The sequence below is a fragment of the Giraffa tippelskirchi genome, chromosome 2 (assembly GCF_054371585.1).
Source record: "Giraffa tippelskirchi isolate mGirTip1 chromosome 2, T2T-mGirTip1v1.2.pri, whole genome shotgun sequence".
NCBI classification, from domain to species: Eukaryota; Metazoa; Chordata; class Mammalia; order Artiodactyla; family Giraffidae; genus Giraffa; species Giraffa tippelskirchi.
Window position 1 is genome coordinate 14,921,149 of NC_137276.1, and position 20,036 is coordinate 14,941,184.

A 20,036-nucleotide genomic window follows, 5' to 3' on the forward strand; every position below is an offset into this window, starting at 1 on the left:
TTCAAAATTTGATAAAAAATTGATATTCAGTAGTTTTAATCTGCACTTAAATGATAAGATGTATAACTGAATTACCTTGTCTTGTTCACTTTGCTATGCCTATAACTTGCAAAGCGTATGGGAAAAGCAAGTGTTTAATACATGCTTGTTGGATACATAAATTAAAAACTACTGATTTTTAGTGTTTTCTTGTTGACTTTTTATCTGTTAATTTTTGATAAACTTTTACCTTCTGTTCATCATAAGTACTACAAACTTCTCCCATATTATCATTCCATGTTGATGCCATTTCTGACACATGGACTTTTAGATTAACATATTAAGTCTATGAGTCTTATCCTTTTTGGTTACCTTAATCACACTAGAGCAATAAGCAATGAGTACTACTTTTCACTAGTTTTTCATGGTGTGACATTCTTAATATCATTTCTCTATAGTAATTCATATGAAAATTATTTCCGTGCCATTTAAACACAAAGTATTCCATTTTAAAGGTACATATGTCATGCTCTTTCATACACAATTTATTTATGAGCATGGGTTTCAAAGTTGATTCTATGACAGTAGAATTTCAGTTTTCTAATTATGCATTCCTTCAGTCCAGGCCATCAGCAGACAGGTAGGAACCTTCACAGGTGGGTAAGGCTGAACTGATCAGATCTACTGAGAAGGAAGTAAAAGAGAGAGGAGTGCTATCAGCATCTCTGTTACTTCAAATCCTGGTTTGCGTGGATTAGGCATCTCCTTTCACCACATATTTTCTATCAGCTCTCCCATCCCCACAACCAAAAGGGGTTGTTTCTAAAGGTAAGCATGTGAAAGTGAAAAAAAAAATGTGCATTATGATATCAAAGGGACAAATGAACTTTGGAAATGATTAATGTTATACATGGCTCATACAATAAGCAAAATTATTTCAAAGTTTGGGACATTTACAAACAGGCACATTTATATCAGAATATAACATTTAAAATAATCAACTGATTTCTACCATAAAAATTTCCCTTCTATTTACTCGAAGCTTTAATAACTACAGTGTGTGCCAGGAATTCATGAAACAGGGAATTTCTATTAGCTTGAAGGCTACATAATCAATGCTGTAGAGGCACTTCTGTTAGTGAATAAATGATGAAGTTTTACCAGAAAAATGCAGAGTCAACAGAAATATTCAACAAAATACATAGCTAAGAATGATCCTGGAATTAAATGAGGATTTTCATATTTTATAAATGTTAAAAACTAGAGAGATGATAGGGGTTGGCTATAGATATCTAACTTTCGACTACTATTTTCTAGAAACTTTAGAACTGAGATTTTGTTACACTTGTCTACTTGGAGTTTATTACTGTTGATAATCAGAGTATTGCAACGTAAATGTGCATTATTTCCTCCATATAGGCTAGATAACAATTCTTATTACTCTCCTAAATGATGTTACAGAAACACTTCCACAAGTATTTAAGGATACATTTATAAAAATGCTTCTAATTCTGAATATTTAAGAACTTCCTCCCATCCATCAATGGGAGGAAGCTTACAAAATATGGCATCTTTATACATCAGCATTAAAAAGAATCAAGTTGATCAGTATGTATTAATGAGAAATACCTATGTTTTCTAAGAATAAAACAAACTACAGACCAATGTTAAATGCACGTGTGCGTGCACACACATACATACACGAACACATACAGACTATAAACTCTGACAGAATACGTGTCAAACTTTTAATAATGGTTACACTGAAGTTTTCTAGAGTCAGACATGAGAGAAGAGACTGATGTTTTACATTTTTGTAATGTCTAAACTTTTTTTATTTAATCAACACAGTCTACTCTCATAATTTAAAACTATCTATTCATATTTGGTAAAATAAAAAATATACACATATGTAAACATACATATTTATCTGTGTATCTTTCAGAGAGGTTAGAAGTATTCTAACATCATCATGTGCTTATACCTTCCTATAAATCTAAGGACCATCAGTGTGACCTCTATGACTAACTTAACTGGATGACTTTTTCATTGAAGAGGCAACAGCATTGATTTATTACTTCATATAAATGCATTTAGAGTCTCTCAGTAGCAGGTATATATTAACTTTTGTGCAGTTTCCATTGCAAGTATGCTCTTCACAAAACCACACCATCTTCAAATGCTAAGAAAGAATATCCATGCTGTTGACTCTGCAGCTTCATTTCTGAAACAAACTTCCTGTTGTATTAAACCAGTACAAACATTGATTATAAAAAATGTAAAACCATTCTCAGTATTGTGGATAAGAAAAAGGCCTGAAATGTTTCAAGTTGTCTGGTATGTTACTATTTGGAGTAAATAAAAACTCATGATGAAGGATTGTATTTTGGTGATCCTGGTGTTGATTAATAATAACAAATAATAGGTGTTAGAAGTTTGAAGGGGTCTGTTCTTTGCTACCTGAATTCTGCACACCTGAGAAGTGAGGAAGACAGAAGGGAAGCCAAGATGTCATGTTTGCTACTAATACACCAGACAGTAGAGAATGTGGCTTATATCTACATGCAAAGGATTTACTACTAATACTGAACTCAGAATTAGACTAACCTAACTCATACCATTAAAGGCAGATGCCAAAAGCTTTCTCCCATGAAGTCCTACCACTGTAAAACTCAAGGGAGAGAGGAGCAGAGTAGAACATACACTGGTGAGACCGGCCAGACTCCAAAGAGATCAGGCAAAGAAAGGAGCTGGTGTTCAGTTTATCCTTCCAAACTCAACAATCAGAATGAATCACTCCTCTCCACCTTAGAATAATAAAGGAGGAGTTCTGGGGAGATGGCTAGGAGAGTTAAACCAGTAAAGTTTTTTCTACATAGAAGAAAACAATCAGGAGCGGGAAGAAGAATTCCATGGGGTTATACCAGTGGTTAATTTATACCATGTCTTTGCGAAGAATATTGAAAATGCATGAGGAACTTCTATTTTCTTTGTAGTAAAAGTTTTTTAAAATGTAGATGTACTCACTGGAACAAATATTTATTAAACACTATGTGCCCTTGACTATGTTAGATGCAGACACTGACAGAAAAACTAACAAGTAGTAGAGGGAGTTCCCAGTTCAGTGGGAGAGATTGATACACACAGCTATCATTGCATATGATGGGTCATATAACAGAATTATAATCTCTATGAACACAGAGAAGAAAACAGTAAAGGAATGCTTTCACAATTTATTATGCTCATTTATTCCTTCATTTATTTACCCAATACCTACTCTAGGCAAAGCTCTGTATAAAGGTATTAGTATTAGACCATAAGTATACAATGGTAAACAAAGTAGGTAAGATCCTTCCCCTTATTGAGCATATGATGAGTGATGAGACAAACATGAATAAAATAAAGCACATAAATATGTAATTATAAAATGGATTGTGTTAGAAAGGAAAAAATACAGTGTATTATTAGGAAAAATAACAGGTTATAAAAAGATCACAGGGAACTTTCCCTGAGGAAATAGTTCAGTTGAGATCTAAAGGATAAGATATGTCCCATCAGGTGGGAGAAATAAATCAAGGGGCAATCTGATAAGCTGAGGAGAAAGAAAGACATAGATAAAGGTCTTAGGTGGAAGAAACCCTGGATTGCTTGAGGGAGCAGAGTGAAAAGGGAACCATCAGTCAGTCAGTTCAGTCACTCAGTCCTGTCCGACTCTTTGTGACCCCATGGACTGCAGTGTGCCAGGCTTCCCTATCCATCACCAACTCCCTGAGCCTAATCAAACTCATGTTCATTGCATTGGTAATGCCATCCAACCATCTCATCCTCTGTCGTCCCCTTCTCCTTCTGCCTTCAATCTTTTCCAATGAGGCGGTGGCCAAAGTATTGGAGTTTCAGCTCCAGCATCAGTCCTTCCAATGAACATTCAGGACTGATTTCCTTTAGGATTGACTGGCTGGATCTCCTTGCAGTCCAAGGGACTCTCAAGAGTCTTCTCCAACACCACAGTTCAAAAGCATCAATTCTTCGGTGCTGACCTTTCTTTATAGTCCAACTCTCATATCCTCACATGACTACTGGAAAAACCATAGCTTTGACTAGATGGACCTTTGTTGGTAACCATAGTTGGGAATAACATCTGGGAGGTGGTCATATACCATATCGTGACAAGTCATGAGCTTTAGGTTGTATTATGTTCATTATGAAGCCACAGATGATTTTAATAAGGGAAATTATGCAACTCAATTTACAATGCAATGGCGGCAAGAGTGGATGAAGGAAAAGCAGAAGAGAGACTGTTACTGGGATCCAGGGAAGAGAGACGAGTGGCTAGAACTAGGATGTTAGCTGTGGTGAGAGAAGTAGAAGGATTCAAGAAATGTTTTGGAGGCAAAAGCAACAAAACTTGGTGATGGGCTGGGATAGGGTGGAAATAGTGAGATTTGTGAACACATCAAACACATCTGCTACATTTCATGCCAAAAGCTCGGCCTCTCCGCACCAGTGCCAAATCGAATCATGAAGATAAGAGTTTTGGGTAAAGCAGAAAAGAATAGATTTATTGTTTTGCCAAGTAAAGGGGGATACAGAAGACTCTTGCTCTTGAAAACTATGTGTCCCAATCTTGGAGGGTTTGATGAAGAGTTTTATGGCAGGAGTTCAAGGGTGGGCTTGCTGGAAAAATTAGGGTATATGCAGGGCATGCACTCTTTTACTCTGATTTAGAGTCTCCTAATCTTTCACACGCTAGTAAAGTAATGCTCAAAATTCTCCAAGCCAGGCTTCAGCAATACGTGTACTGTGAACTTCCAGATGTTCAAGCTGGTTTTAGAAAAGGCAGAGGAACCAGAGATCAACTTGCCAACATCCGCTGGATCATTGAAAAAGCAAGAGAGTTCCAGAAAAACATCTATTTCTGCTTTATTGACTATGCCAAAGCCTTTGACTGTGTGGATCACAATAAACTGTGGAAAATTCTGAAAGAGATGGGAATACCAGACCACCTGACCTGTCTCTTGAGAAACCTGTATGCAGGTCAGGAAGCAACAGTTAGAACTAGACATGGAACAACAGACTGGTCCCAAATAGGAAAAGGAGTATGTCAAGGCTGTACATTGTCACCCTCTTATTTAACTTATATGCAGAGTACATCACAAGAAACGCTGGGCTGGAGGAAGCACAAGCTTGAATCAAGATTGCTGGGAGAAATATCAATAACCTCAGATATGCAGATGACACCAGAAAGTGGCAGAAAGTGAAGAAGAACTACAGAGCCTCTTGATGAAAGTGAGAGAGGAGAGTGAAAAAGTTGGCTTAAAGCTCAACATTCAGAAAACTAAGATCATGGCCTCTGGTCCCATCACTTGATGTGATATAGATGGGAAAACAGTGGAAACAGTGGCTGACTTTATTTTTTGGGGGTCCAAAATCACTGCAGATGGTGACTGCAGCCATGAAATTAAAAGACGCTTACTCCTTCGAAGGAAAGTTATGACCAACCTAGACAGCATATTAAAAAGCAGAGACATTACTTTGCCAACAAAGGTCCGTCTAGTCAAGGCTATGGTTTTTCCAGTAGTCATGTATGGATGTGAGAGTTGGATGGTGAAGAATGCTGAGCGCTGAAGAATTGATGCTTTTGAACTGTGGTGTTGGAGAAGACTCTTGAGAGTCCCTTGGATTGCAAGGAGATCCAACCAGTCCATCCTAAAGGAGATCTGTCCTGGGTTTTCACTGGAAGGACTGATGTTGAAGCTGAAACTCCAATACTTTGGCCACCTCATGAGAAGAGTTGACTCATTGGAAACGACTCTGATGTTGGGAAGGATTGGGGGCAGGAGGAGAAGGGGACGACAGAGGATGAGATGGCTGGATGGCATCACTGACTTGACGGACATGAGTTTGGGTAAACTCTGGGAGTTGGTGATGGACAGAGAGGCCTGGCGTGCTGCAGTTCATGCAGTCGCAAAGAGTCGGACACGACTGAGTGACTGAACTGAACTGAACTGAATCTTGAGGGGCTTCTCTGGTCCCTTTAATGTTGCCTCAGGTGGTTTCTTGGCTACTCCTCTCTTGATTAGCAACTGTTCAAACCTGTCCTTTGGAACTCAGGGAAGGCCATGAAAGTTGGAGCCTTGCCTATAAGAAAAGGGGGACAAAAAGACTTCTGTGCCCAGGAGCCCCACAGGGTCCTTCTCGGTTTCACATTTTGGGTTTGAGCAATACTCAGGAAAAATGCCATGTGAGCTATGCCTTAAGGACTAAATCAGATTTTAGCTGATGGAAAAGAAAAAGAAAGATACAGAGGTGTGAAGTCCTCTGGCATTTTTGGAAATGCACAAATAGTATTCTGATGAGCTAGTAGAATAGAGTATGTGATAGAAATGCAGGGAGATAACATAGGTTATGCTTTTGTTTTTGTTTGATTATATTACATTGTTGAAAGAGGTCAAAGAGGAGAGTGAAAAAGCTGGCTTAAAATTCAACATCAAAAATCTAAGATCATGGCATCCAATCCCATCATGTCGTGGCAAACAGAAGGGAAAAAAGCGGAAGCAGTGACAGACTTTATTTTCTTGGGCTCCAAAATTACTGTGGACAGTAACTGCAGCCATGGAATTAAAAGACACTTATTCCTTAGAAGGAAAGCTATGACAAACCTAGACACAGTATTAAGAAGCAGAGACATCACTTTGCTGATAAAGGTCCATACAATCAAAGCTATGGTTTTTCCAGTAGTCATGCATGGATGTGAAAGTTGGTCCATAAAGAAGGCTGAGCACTAGAGAATTGTTGCTTTTGAATTGTGATATTGGAGAAGACTCTTGAGAGTCTCTTGGACTGAAAGAAGATCAAGCTAGTCAGTCCTAAAGGAAATCAACCCTTAATATTGATTGGAAGGACTGTTGTTGAAGCGGAAGCTCCAATACTTTGGTCACTTGATATGAAGAGTCGACTCAATGGAAACGACCCTGATGATGGGAAAGACGGAGGGCAGGAGGAGAAGAGGGTAACACAGGATGAGATGGTTGGATGGCATCACCGACTCAATGGAAATGAATTTGAGCAAACTCCGGGAGACAGTGGAAGACAGAGGAGCCTGGCGTGCTACAGTCCATGGGTTTGCAAAGAGTCATACATGACTTAGCAACTGAACAATAACAACAATAATTAAATTGTTGAGAATTCAGCTGGATCTTAGGAAGGAGGGATTAGTGACAGGGATTTGAAAATTATCTATAGATGATAACTAAAACTTTAGACCAGATGAGACAAGCCATGGAGAGTACAAACTAAGAATACAATCAATAACTAACTTTCAGGAAGTCTCTGCATTAAAAGGACAGAAAAAAATGAGAAAGAAGCTTGAAAGGCATGAAATCCATATGGATAATAAGAAGTAAAAATGAAATCATAAGTAATTATACAATTATAATTATGTATAATAATTTAGAGTATTTACTGTGTACTAGGAGAAGGCAATGGCACCCCACTTCAGTACTCTTGCCTGGAAAATCCCATGGATGGAGGAGCCTGGTGGGCTGCAGTCCATGGGGTCGCTAAGAGTCAGACACGACCGAGTGACTTCACTTTCACTTTTCCCTTTCACGTATTGGAGAAGGAAATGGCAACCCACTCCAGTGTTCTTGCCTGGAGAATCCCAGGGACGGCGGAGCATGGTGGGCTGCCGTCTATGGGGTCGCACAGAGTTGGACACGACTGAAGCGACTTAGCAGCAGCAGCAGCAGCAGCAGCACTGTGTACTAAGAACGACTTTAAGGGCTTTATATATATATATATACACACACATATATTAAATCATTTAATTTTTATTATAATCTTGTGAGGTGGTTGCAATTATTAACTTCATTTGATAGATGTAGAGAATGAGTCACAGACATGTTAAATTGCTTGTCTGGGGTCACCAACCTAGTAAATAGCAAAGCTGGGATTCAAAGGGTTTGTAACCTTAGCCTCTATGTTTACTGCCTCTCGAGACCCTGAGGTTTATCACTTCTGTCCTCCCCAGACTATATGAAAAACACTAGCTTGATCAGTTACAAAGTTCTCAGGGATGCTTCTTAGAAATTAATCCAACCTCTGGTTTAGGTGTTAATCATAGCAATATTCTGTGAGTTACTTGCCTTAACATGTGTTAATTAATGATCCCATACTCTTCACAACAAAATCTTTTAAATAAACAAATATCTTATAATTTACAAATAGGGAAAGATTAACTAAAGCAGAGATTATTAAAATATTGTGAATATAAAGTACTGGTTCTCTTCATTAACGGATAGCATTAAGTCGAGTCCGACAAACAACCTGAACATGGCAGATTAACTTTAAAAAACTTTAACTTTATAATCATTATAAAAGAATTTCAATAATATATATAGAATAAAATAAGTATCAAAATTTTTCTAATTATAAAAAGCAGAAACAATAAGCTCATAGAAACAGAATATTAATTTTTTGCAATTGCTTTCTTACTGGTTAAAGTTTAATAAAAGTAGAAGTACAATGATAAAAACCTTAAAATAAGACTGGTTCTGAACTGGGGACAATTCTGCCCACCTGTCTCTGTCAAGGGGACATTTGATAATATCTGGAAACATTTTTGGTTTGTAACAACAGGGGGTGGGTAGTGCTACTTGCATCTAGTTGGTAGAGACCAGGAATGCTAATAAATATCTTACACTGCATGGGACAGCTCTCTCACAACAGAATATCTTGGCCCAAAATCTCAACAGTGACAAGTCTGAGAAACCCTGCTATAAAAACAGTATCTATACCATCAGTAGTTAAATTGGAAAATTTAAGACGAAGGTCATTACTATAGAATTCAGTATACATTTGAACACAGAAATGAAAAAGATTCTATTCTAAAATTTAGGGGTAAAATCAACTTAATTTTGGTCTTAATGATGTTCAATAAATGTCATATCATTTCTTGCTACCATTATTCAGTTCAGTTCAGTTCAGTTGCTCAGTCGTGTCCGACTCTTTGCGACCCCATGGACCACAGCATGCCAGGCCTCCCTGTCCATCACCAACTCCCGGAGTCCACCCAAACCCATGTCCATCGAGTTGGTGATGCCATCCAACCATCTCATCCTCTGTCGTCCACTTCTCCTCCTGCCCTCCGTCTTTCCCAGCATCAGGGTCTTTTCCAATGAGTCAGCTCTTCGCATCACGTGGCCAAAGTATTGGAGTTTCAGCTTCAACATCAGTCCTTCCAATGAACACTCAGGACTCATCTCCTTTAGGATGGACTGGTTGGATCTCCTTGCTGTCCAAGGGACTCTCAAGAGTCTTCTCCAACACCACAGTTCAAAAGCATCAATTCTTCGGTGCTCAGCTTTCTTTATAGTCCAACTCTCACATCCATACATGACCACTGGAAAAACCATAGCCTTAACTAGACGGACCTTTGTTGGCAAAGTAATGTCTCTGCTTTTTAATATGCTGTCTAGGTTGGTCATAACTTTCTTTCCAAGGAGTAAGCGTCTTTTAATTTCATGGCTGCAATCACCATCTGCTGTGATTATGGAGCCCAGAAAAATAAAGTCAGACACTGTTTCCACTGTTTCTCCATCTATTTCCCATGAAGTGATGGGACCGGAGGCCATGATCTTAGTTTCCTGAATGTTGAGCTTTAAGCCAATTTTTTCACTCTCCTCTGTCACTTTCATCAAGAGGCTCTTTAGTTCTTCTTCTCTTTCTGCCACTTTCTGGTGTCATCTGCATATCTGAGGTTATTGATATTTCTCCTGGCAATCTTGACTCCAGCTTGTGCTTCCTCCAGCCCATCATTTCTCGTGATGTACTCTGCATATAAGTTAAATAAACAGGGTGACAATATACAGCCTTGACGTACTCCTTTTCCTATTTGGAACCAGTCTGTTGTTCCATGTCTAGTTCTAACTGTTGCTTCCTGACCTGAATACAGGTTTTTTCAAGAGACAGGTCAGATGGTCTGGTATTCCCATCTCTTTCAGAATTTTCCACAGTTTATTGTGATCCACACAGTCAAAGGCTTTGGCATAGTCAATAAAGCAGAAATAGATGTTTTTCTGGAACTCTCTTGCTTTTTCGATGATCCTGTGGATGTTGACAAGTTGATCTCTGGTTCCTCTGCCTTTTCTAAAACCACCTTGAACATCTGGAAGTTCATGGTTCACATATTACTGAAGCCTGGCTTGGAGAATTTTGAGCATTACTTTACTAGCATGTGAGATGAGTGCAATTGTGTGGTAGTTTGAGCATTCTTTGGCATTGCCTTTCTTTGGGATTGGAATGAAAACTGACCTTTTCCAGTCCTGTGGCCACTGCTGAATTTTCCAAATTTGCTGGCATATTGAGTGCAGCACTTTCACAGCATCATCTTTCAGGATTTGAATTAGCTCAACTGGAATTCCATCACCTCCACTAGTTTTGTTTGTAGTGATGCTTTCTAAGGCCCACTTGACTTCACATTCCAGGATGTCTGGCTCTAGGTGAGTGATCACATCATCGTGATTACCATTATTAGCTCCTTGTTATTTCACTATTTATAAGACTGATGGCACTCTTTTTCAAAATCTCTATACTTAGTACTTTGACTCTGCTCTTCACACTTGAAATCATTTTTATGGAACATACCAGAAGGGAAACTAAGCTACACATTTTAAAGAATTTAAAGTGGGAACTGATAAATACTGGCATTTTATTCAGTAACTGCTAAAATGCAAAGAATGGACTAGGCATATTAACTGATGTTTCTTTCTATCCAAATTTTCTCTGTCACCATCTCTGAAGGAAAAGGCCCTCTTAACAGACTTTGAGTGTTTAATTTTAACCCAGGGAAAACTTTTATCACTGAAAGATAAACCCACAAAACTGGAGTTCATATTGGAAGCCTTTATACTATGAACTATAATGATACCAATGGGCATGACCATTTTTAAAAGTGTAAAAAAAATCAATGAGCATACTGTCATTACAGAAACTCGTTCTGTATCAAACATTATCACCCAAGAGATTGATATTTCATGCTTATAAAACTTAACATAAAATTAAATTGCAAATATTTTCTCCCAATCTACTAAAATTATGGCCTAAGGCAATACACTGCTAATATGAAGCATTTGTTCAGCTCTAATGGACATATTTCCTACATGATTTATGTGACAGAAGGCTTCATTTGCCTCTTCATAGATTCAGTAACGAGGTTTCTGTTTCTTACATGAAACCTAGAAAGTATAGGAAGCTCTTTAAAATTAAGCCAGCAAATGTTAACACTGAATTATTAATAAATAACAATGAAATTAATAAACTGGGGGAGATGTTCTCCTTTGGTATATAACTACGTCATTTCAGACCTCAGCCATTCTTTCATTATCTAAATACACAGAAAACATCTAAATATTCCATAGAGAAAATACATTTTCAATCTTTAGGCACAAAACCAGAAAGACAGATTTCAAGTAAAGCAGTAGACTGTGATTTTTTTCCCCTTGAAATCTAGAGGGACCAAAAAAGATAATTTCAGTCATTTCACTCCAAAAACTTAGGGATAATAAAGAAAAAAGAGTTGTGGAAATGGTTCTACATTTTATCTTTTAGGATGTGAATAACTCAGAGTTCTTGAGGAATAGGAAAAGATAAGACTGATTTCCATAGTATCAACCTGATACAATTTAAAACTTCTGTGTTTTTAGCCAGTAAAACATTTGCTTATTAACATATTTCAGAATACACATAGAAGGAAATAACATCTTAAATGATCTTGAAATAATTTTGCATTTGGCTTTATGCTGAAATCTACTTGACAACTTGAAAAATTACCAGACTTTACTATCAAAGTATAATAGGCAATTCTTACCTTAAGCATTCAGCATCATTTTGAGGTTTTTCATTGATTTTTATTTTTTCTGCCTCTAGGTATTTAGTAGTACAAATGGCTTCATTTTTTTTATCTTCAAAACCTAAACAATTAAGAAAATTTGTATACTCTTTAAAAAGTTAAATATAAAGGTTATCTTTCTTCATTCATAACAACAATGCTCTAAATTTTGGTGTTTCATATAAAATACATGTACTAATGATTTTTATTTTTCTACTTTAATGTAGCAATTAAAGACACAAAAAAAGATCTTAAAATTTATGAAATTAAAAATACCAGATTCAACACTTTTCAATTTAGTGCTTTACCTATTCCTTTTTCACATCAATAAAATTCCCTTTTTACATCACCTATATCCCAGTGAGTAAATACATTTTGAAGGAATAATATTAACCTATAATAGAGAACTCTTGTGAGCCCCTTGGACTGCAAGGAGATCAAACCAGTCAATTCTAAAAGAAATCAACCCTGAATATTCACTGGAATGACTGATGCTGAAGATGAAACTTCAATACTTTGGCCACCTGATGTGAACTGACTCATTGGAAAAGACTTTGATGCTGGGAAAGACTGAACGCAAAAGGAGAAAGGGGCAGCAGAGGATGAGATATATAGATAGCATCACTGACTCAATGAACATGAATTGAGCAGACTCCAGGAGATGGTGAAGGATAGGAGGGCCTAGTGTGCTACAGTCCATGGGGTCACAAAGAGTTGGACACAACAACTTAGCAACTGAAAAACAAATGATAGATATACAACTATATTCATCAGCAAAGTAACTCATACATGTAATACCTTTAAGCTTTCTCTTCAAAGTAAATAATTCTTGTATTAATTCACTCTTTTGTTTTTGAAGTTCATTTAACAGGTCACTATCATGTTCCATTGACTTCATTTCTAGAAATAAATACACAAAAAACCAAAAGAACATATTTTAACTATTTTTGGCTTTGCCTAATGTCTGTCAAGAATGATTAACTTTTTCTTGTGTAGTAAAAATGTAAGCAATGTATGGTCAATATACTTTTGGGAGTACTGCTTAACAATATTAGATCTTCCAATCCATCAGCTTGGGATGACTTTCCATTTATTTAGGTCTTCTTTAATTTCTTTCAACAATGTTTTTTGTAGTTTTTGTATACAAGTCTTAAACTTTTGTTAAATGTGTTTTACTCTTTTTTGATTGCAAATTGAATGTTAATTTACAAACTGTCCATTTGGCTTGTGTATATTGATCTAATAACCTGCCACCTTGCTGAACTTGTTTATTAGCTCAAATAGTTTTCCTATGGATTCCTCAGGATTTCTATACACAAGATCATGCTATCTTGAGATAGATTTACTACTTCATTTCCAATCTAGATGTCTCGTATTTCTTTTTCTTGACTGATTGCCCAGGCTAAAATCTCTAGTAAAATGCTGGATACAAGTACCAGGAGTGGATGAATATCTTCATCTTTTCCTGATTTTAGATGAAAAATTCTCATTCTTTCATCATAAATAACATTCAACATGGTTTTTCATAGATACTCTTCATCAGGTTGAGAATGGTCCCTTTTATGTCTAGTTTATTGACTGTGTTTATCATGAAAGGGTGTTGGATCTTGCCAAATGATTTTTTGAATTTTTTATTATATCTTTTATTTATCTCTTTATTATATTCATGGTCTTGAATATTTTTATAATATCAATGTTAAAAGTCCTTCTCTGTGAATTTCATTATCTCTATGATTTCTAGAGATGTTTCTGTTGACCTAATTTCCTTTTTGGAAATTTGAGATACAATTTCTTTTTCACAGATACAGTGATTTTTGGTTGGATACTAGACATTTTGTTTACTATTTTGTTGATGTTTGAATTTTGCTCTCTTCCCCTCAAGCATGTTGATACCTGCTATTTAGCATGCAGTTGCTGCTGCTGCTGCTAAGTCGCTTCAGTCGTGTCCGACTCTGTGCGACCCCACAGATGGCAGCCCACCAGGCTCCCTGGTCCCTGGGATTCTCCAGGCAAGAACCCTGGAGTGGGTTGCCATTTCCTTCTCCAATGCATGAAAGAGAAAAGTGAAAGTGAAGTCACTCAGTCGTGTCCGACTCTTCGTGACCCCATGGACTGCAGCATGCAGTTAGGTAAAATAATTAGGTTCAAACCTTGCTTTTAAGATTTAGAGTGTATCTAGAATAGCCTTAAGTTGAAGGCTAATTGAATCCTACTAATAAGGCAGGATTCTTCTGCTTAATGAGCTCTTTCTATTCTGAAAGGATGGAACATGAATGTCTCCCAGTGCTGTGTGAGCTCACAGAATTGTTGACCTTATGATTCCCCAGCAGTTTTTCTTTATTCAGTCTACAGGATTTTCCCCTATGTATGCAAATAATAATATATAGCCAAAGACTCAAAGCAATCTCTATATAGACTTCTGGAGGTTTTGTCTGTGCAGTTCTTTCCTCTCAGTACATTGTCCTGAAAATTTCAGCTAACTCAGCCTCCCTGAACTCCAGTCTTTGTATCCTCGACTCAATCAGGCCACTATGTTTTGTTTAAGTTCCCTCTCTCACTCCTGTTGTCAAAAAACTGCAACCAGGTAAAAGCTTAGGGTAATCATGCCTCATGTGTTTTCCTTCTCTCGGGAATCACAGTCTTGGACAGTCCCTTGTCCTCAATATCTAAAAATAGTTTTGAATACATTTTCTCTAGTTCTAGTATTTTGTATTGTGCTCCTTCCTGCTCATAGTATATATATATTAGAACTTCCCAGATGTATGCCTATATATATGCCTTAAGAACTTCTGTCCTATACTCTCTACCCAAAGCAACTTATCTCTGAGAGCCTCATTTCCTTCATCAATGAAATTAAGCTAATTAAAAAGTATAATCCCTATATTTTAAGGGTTTAATTATGATCCAGGTAGCATTCTATGTAATTAAATATTATTTCATGAGTACTTACAACAATCTTGTTAAAGTCATTATCATTATCCTCCATCTTCATAGATGAAGAAACTGAAGCAAATAAAACTTAAGCATCGTGTCCCAAATCACATATTACTCTCTGCTGGTTCTCCTCTTGCCCTCTTTGACATTTCTGTCTCATTATTCTCTTCCTTTCCTTAAATGCTATGCTTTTCCAGTTTCTGCCTTTGGTCTTTGCTACCCCTCTATGTTCCCTCTACATGTTCCTTTTGGAATATGTTAGCAACTTCTCTGGAATCCAACACCTAATGTTCTAGCTTGATCTCTTGTATCAGTTTCACAACCAAATTTTAACCTGCTACTTGCGCATTTCTACCTGTTTATCCCATAGACATCTCCAACTAAAAACATCGAAACAAAACTTAGTTTTTTTTTGTCCAGAAAAGGCTATATATAGTTCATCTCCATTTCTGCTCTTCCTCCTGGTACCATATTCTACCCAATCGCTGAAGTTTGAAAACTGTGGTTCATGCTTGACTTATGTTATTATCTGTTTAGTCAGTGATACATCTGTCATTCTTCCTAAAAATCTCTTTGTTTTCTCCTCTCTTTGGTAACTTCTATTTTTTTCTTTAATAACGTTATTTATTTATGGCTGTACTGGGTCTTCATTGTTGCTCAGGTTTTTCTCTAGTTGCAGTGAGCGGGTGCTACCCTTAGTTGCTGTGGGCAGGTTTCTCATTGTGGTGGCTTCTCTTTCTGCGCAGTACAAGCTCTAGGTCATATGGGCTTCAGTAGTTGAGGCACATGGGCTCAACAGCTGCAGAACAAGGGCTTAGCTGCTCTGCTGCATATGGGATTTTCCCTGACCAGGGATCAAACCCGTGTCTCTCACATTGACAGACGGATTCTTCACCACTGAGCCTCTCTTTGATAATTTCTTTAGTTCAGGATCTTATTACAGACTGCAATTATCTGCATACTAGTGTTTCGAAATGGAATTCTCCTCACCCCACTGTGTAACAGTGTTTCCTAGTTTAAACTGTATTGATGGTAAAATAAAGATCACAGCAACAATATCACCTATATAGTTTCTATCACAATATACTATAAATATCTACCTATATATTTCATCCCCCCACATTTTAGTTTTATACCTCTAGGACCTAGAAAGTGCCTAATATATAACAGATAGTAAACAGAATTTGGTTATTAAATAAATGACCAATGATCATGTCACACTTCCTTCTAAAGAACTTGAGACAGCTCATAGTAAAAGAGACATATAATTAAGATAAAAGTAAAAGAATAGCAATGTAACAACCCAATTTACTTATGTAAAATTTCTGGAAAATTCATTAATTCAAAATAAGTTATCTTCATTAATGCCAGATAAATGAGGTGGTACTATGTTTTCATACCCATTTTAAGAATGTTTGCCTGGTTTTCTAAGTCAGATATTTGACTCTTGACATTTTCTTTCATCAAGACCTCTCGTTTCTTTGTTAATTCATATTCATTATTGAAGTCTGTAATTTCCTTAATAAATTTTTCTTCTTCCTCTGTAACTCTTCTCTTTGTAGCCTCCTGAAAAATGGAAACAAAGGACCAAATATAGGTGTTAATTGCAATAATATTCTTCTTTAATGATTAAAATTCAATCATTTGGAAATACTGAGAATGAAACAGAAAATTATATTCCTGGTAGTAAAATGCTATATTCCTCCAGCAATATTAATTTAAAAACTCAGGTTATTACATGATAACAACCATTTTTATGTGAAAGATTTATCCTTAATATTTTAGGAGAATTACTGAGGTAGAAATTTTACCACCCATCATTATGTATGTGTCTGTTTGTATATTAACCTTACAGCCATATATGCCATTTTGTCATTGCAAAATTGGTGGTAAAATAACTAAATGATCAAAGTTGAAAATGCAAATCTGTACTCAAAGGAATTACATTGCAACTGGATGGTAAAAGAATTAAATGACCGAACTTGAAAATGCAGGTCTACACTCAAAGAAATTACTGTCCTTTGAGTGTAAATTCCAAGAAAATCTTTTAAAATGTAGACAAGGTAAAATTACATGGTCATTTCAAATACAGTTCTAAATAACAGTTTATATTTCATAAAATGTCAACATGAAGTAGAAATAAGAATTTCCAGAAACTTTAAACAATGCTAGAATCTAAACTTTTTGACAATGGTCAAACCTAAACATTACTGTGTGTTTTCCAATTTTTTTCCAAGAAACATAACTAATTAAGAGCTACAGCTGGAAACTTGCCATGCCATTCATAACCATTTGGTGGTTGATTCTGTTGATTCTGACTCTGGATATATATTTTTAACAGTTTAAAATGTATTTTTTCAAAAAGTCAATTAGTTATAGATTATATTCTTAAGCTGGTCTTGTCATTTAAAGCTATTGAGTCTGTTTGCTGTGATTTATGATAAAAAAAATAAAATCTATCATTGCTCCCACATCCATTACTTCACCGCAAGTTTGAACCTCTATGCTGTTCAAAAGCATTAAAACCAAGATCTTGAAGCCTGAGCAATTCAACTCAGTTTCAATGTTTCTTTTATGCTTATTACAATTGCAAATAATTTCTATACTGCATCCTGACAATTTAATTCTTTCAAACTATATTACTCTACCAATTGGTTTAAGATAGCACTTAATAATTTTCCATATCTCAACAGGACCACCTGCCAATATGCATATGGATAATTTTTCTAAACATATATCTAAGCATATTTTTATACAAATTTTTGATACAATTAGTAAAATAAACTTTTCCAAGTGGCTGGAGACGTACAAAGGTTTGGAGAAGCATATTCCTTTGGTTTGTAATTTCACTGCACTGTCTTTCTAAGGCATTTTCGTGTGTTTTCAGAAGCTGTAAGAGGAAGGCTTTTTCAGAAAACTGCTGAACCTTTAAAGCAAAAAAAAAGGAATCAGAATGAAACTATTAGACATTTCAGGGTATCTTAGTTAATAGAAGAGATCTGTATAGCATAAAATTTTTCATATCAACCTTTAAAATGCAAAATAAAATTCACATTAAACATCTTACTTTGTATGCTCCATCTTAAATTATTTTATAAGTGCTTTATAATCTTTATAATCTCTTCCCCGAATAAAACTATAGGCACATCAATGGTAGAGAATGCATTTTTCCTGATATTTAGTACATTTGGTAGCTTAGGGACTAAAGCTTTTTGATGACACACATTGAAATTTGCTTCAAGACAGCTTGTTTTAAAGAACAAGTTTTTATTCTTATTACTAGAAAATATGGATAAAGAAATCATGTATACAATATGACTAATAAAATAAAGATATCAAACCTACAAACCACAGGCAAAAATCCACTCCCATGACTATAGTTATACCCAATAAAACACAAATCTGTTCAAGTTCTCAAATGGGTTTTGAGAACTCATTTTTTATTTTAGTACCTCATTTGGTTCTAACTAGCAAAAGATATAATAAACATTAATATTAGATATGTAACTGTTACTTCATTTGGGCTATACAGAATAGCATCTCTTGAGACCATGAATATTGAAATGAAAGTCAGGAAGCTTTAATATGTAAAAGCTAAAAATGATGCCAGACTGGAAATACTCCTTCCACTACATTCAGTACTGGCCCTCATAAGAAAGCATCACTTCAAGTTTGGGGCTGTTCCCATCTCCACAGAGAAAAGAAAAAAGAAATAAATCCAAACTTAAATTGCAGAAAGCAAGATTTATGTTAGCTATAAGAGCTTCTTCAAGGTGAGAGACAGGTTGTGAAATCTCTGTCCCAGAAGATATTGAATAGTAAAGAGCTTAGGAATAGTCTGGTCCAGACCCAAAGGGTTGGCCTAAAAGACATTTTGAAATGACATGGCTAAAAAAGCCCTACAAATACTGGCATTAAAAAAAAAGCAGCTGAAATAAAACAGAAAATATGCTCTTACATTTATATAATATCACAGCACATCTGCCCATACCTTCAGCACTTAGTGCTGATTTCATCAACTCTATCTATCATCAATAAAGAAAGATAGAAAGGTGCAATTTACATGACCAAAGGGATTCAGAAAATACTTTCAAAATTGGGGAAGGGGAGAATGGGGCAGTTAGTATTTTACTGTCTGAGAAGACAGAAATTAGAAAACATATGTCTTGATCTATAAAATCATATACAAACTGGTAACAATGGTGAGCAAAGCTATGATCATGAATTCTATCACATTTATTTCAAATAAGAAAATACTTCTAACCTATTTAATATATATTACATGAATGAGAGTAAAATGAGTTCCAAAGAAGTTAATACCTTAACAAAGGTTATATAACTAATTAGGGGAAAACCCAGGACTAAAATTCACTTCTTCTGACTTAACTGCTTCTAAATCATGATCCTATTATGGAAATACTAAAACTATTTCACAGTAATATAAAGATACTTTTGGAACTAAAACAGGACTTCAGTCTCTGACAACATTATAAGTTGAAAGTATACAAGTATAAGAGACAGAAAAATTACCAAATACTAGGTCTATCAGAACTCATTAAGAAAAGATTGCTTGTAGAATATTCCTAACTCTCAGAGTTGCAATTATGAACAATAACCATCAATGCCAACAAAAATGCTTTGAGACCAAACATCAGGCTGAATAAATTTTGGGTTAATCCAATTAGGTATTTTATGTAATATGCCTTTCAGAATCAAAATTCCTAATTCTGATTCTGTTTCTACCACAATCTGTAGTCAAACCTGCAATGAAAACCAAAAATGGAGAAAATATTATTTATTAAACTAAGGAAGTTTAAAATAAGACAAGCAAATTTATTACTCAAATTCAGAAAAGCATTATGATAAGGACTCAGAAGTTAAGGTGTTCTATTACAGCTATCACTAAGACCTAAAATAATCACTGATCTCATGTCTTCTTTCTTAAAAGGGAAAATAATAATTAAAGAAAGATATCACACATACTGTCATTTAATTTGAATGTTTTACCATAACCTGAAAACATGAAATCTAAATACGCCAAATGAAAATTAGACAACTATTTAAAAGATCTATAAGAAAGGTATAGCTGAAATTTTTCTCTTCCTTAAAATTCTATGTAAATTATCCACTTTGAAGTCTTTTTACTTCTTTGTTTTAACTCATAATTGGTGTACTCTTTACTCTTACTTTCTGTTTTACACTCTATCTTCTCATACATTTTCCTCTTTTAATCAAG

At 35.7% G+C, this 20,036-nt stretch overlaps 1 protein-coding gene across 8 annotated transcripts in view; it reads right to left on the reverse strand.

The window, feature by feature from the left end:
* Nucleotides 1–20,036, reverse strand: part of CCDC172 (coiled-coil domain containing 172) — a 73,957-nt gene that overhangs the window by 14,836 nt on the left and 39,085 nt on the right. For 7 of the 8 annotated variants that reach the window (XM_081573509.1, XM_081573511.1, XM_081573508.1 and 4 more), the window contains exons 4-7: nucleotides 17,610–17,726; nucleotides 16,201–16,366; nucleotides 12,665–12,766; nucleotides 11,846–11,948 (exon numbers count right to left, since the gene is read on the reverse strand). In XM_081573509.1, the coding sequence (XP_081429635.1) occupies nucleotides 11,846–11,948; nucleotides 12,665–12,766; nucleotides 16,201–16,366; nucleotides 17,610–17,726 (488 nt within the window). Of the gene's footprint in view, nucleotides 1–10,290; nucleotides 10,475–11,845; nucleotides 11,949–12,664; nucleotides 12,767–16,200; nucleotides 16,367–17,609; nucleotides 17,727–20,036 lie in introns of all 8 variants that reach the window. The other variant, XR_014077809.1, reaches the window with a different exon arrangement.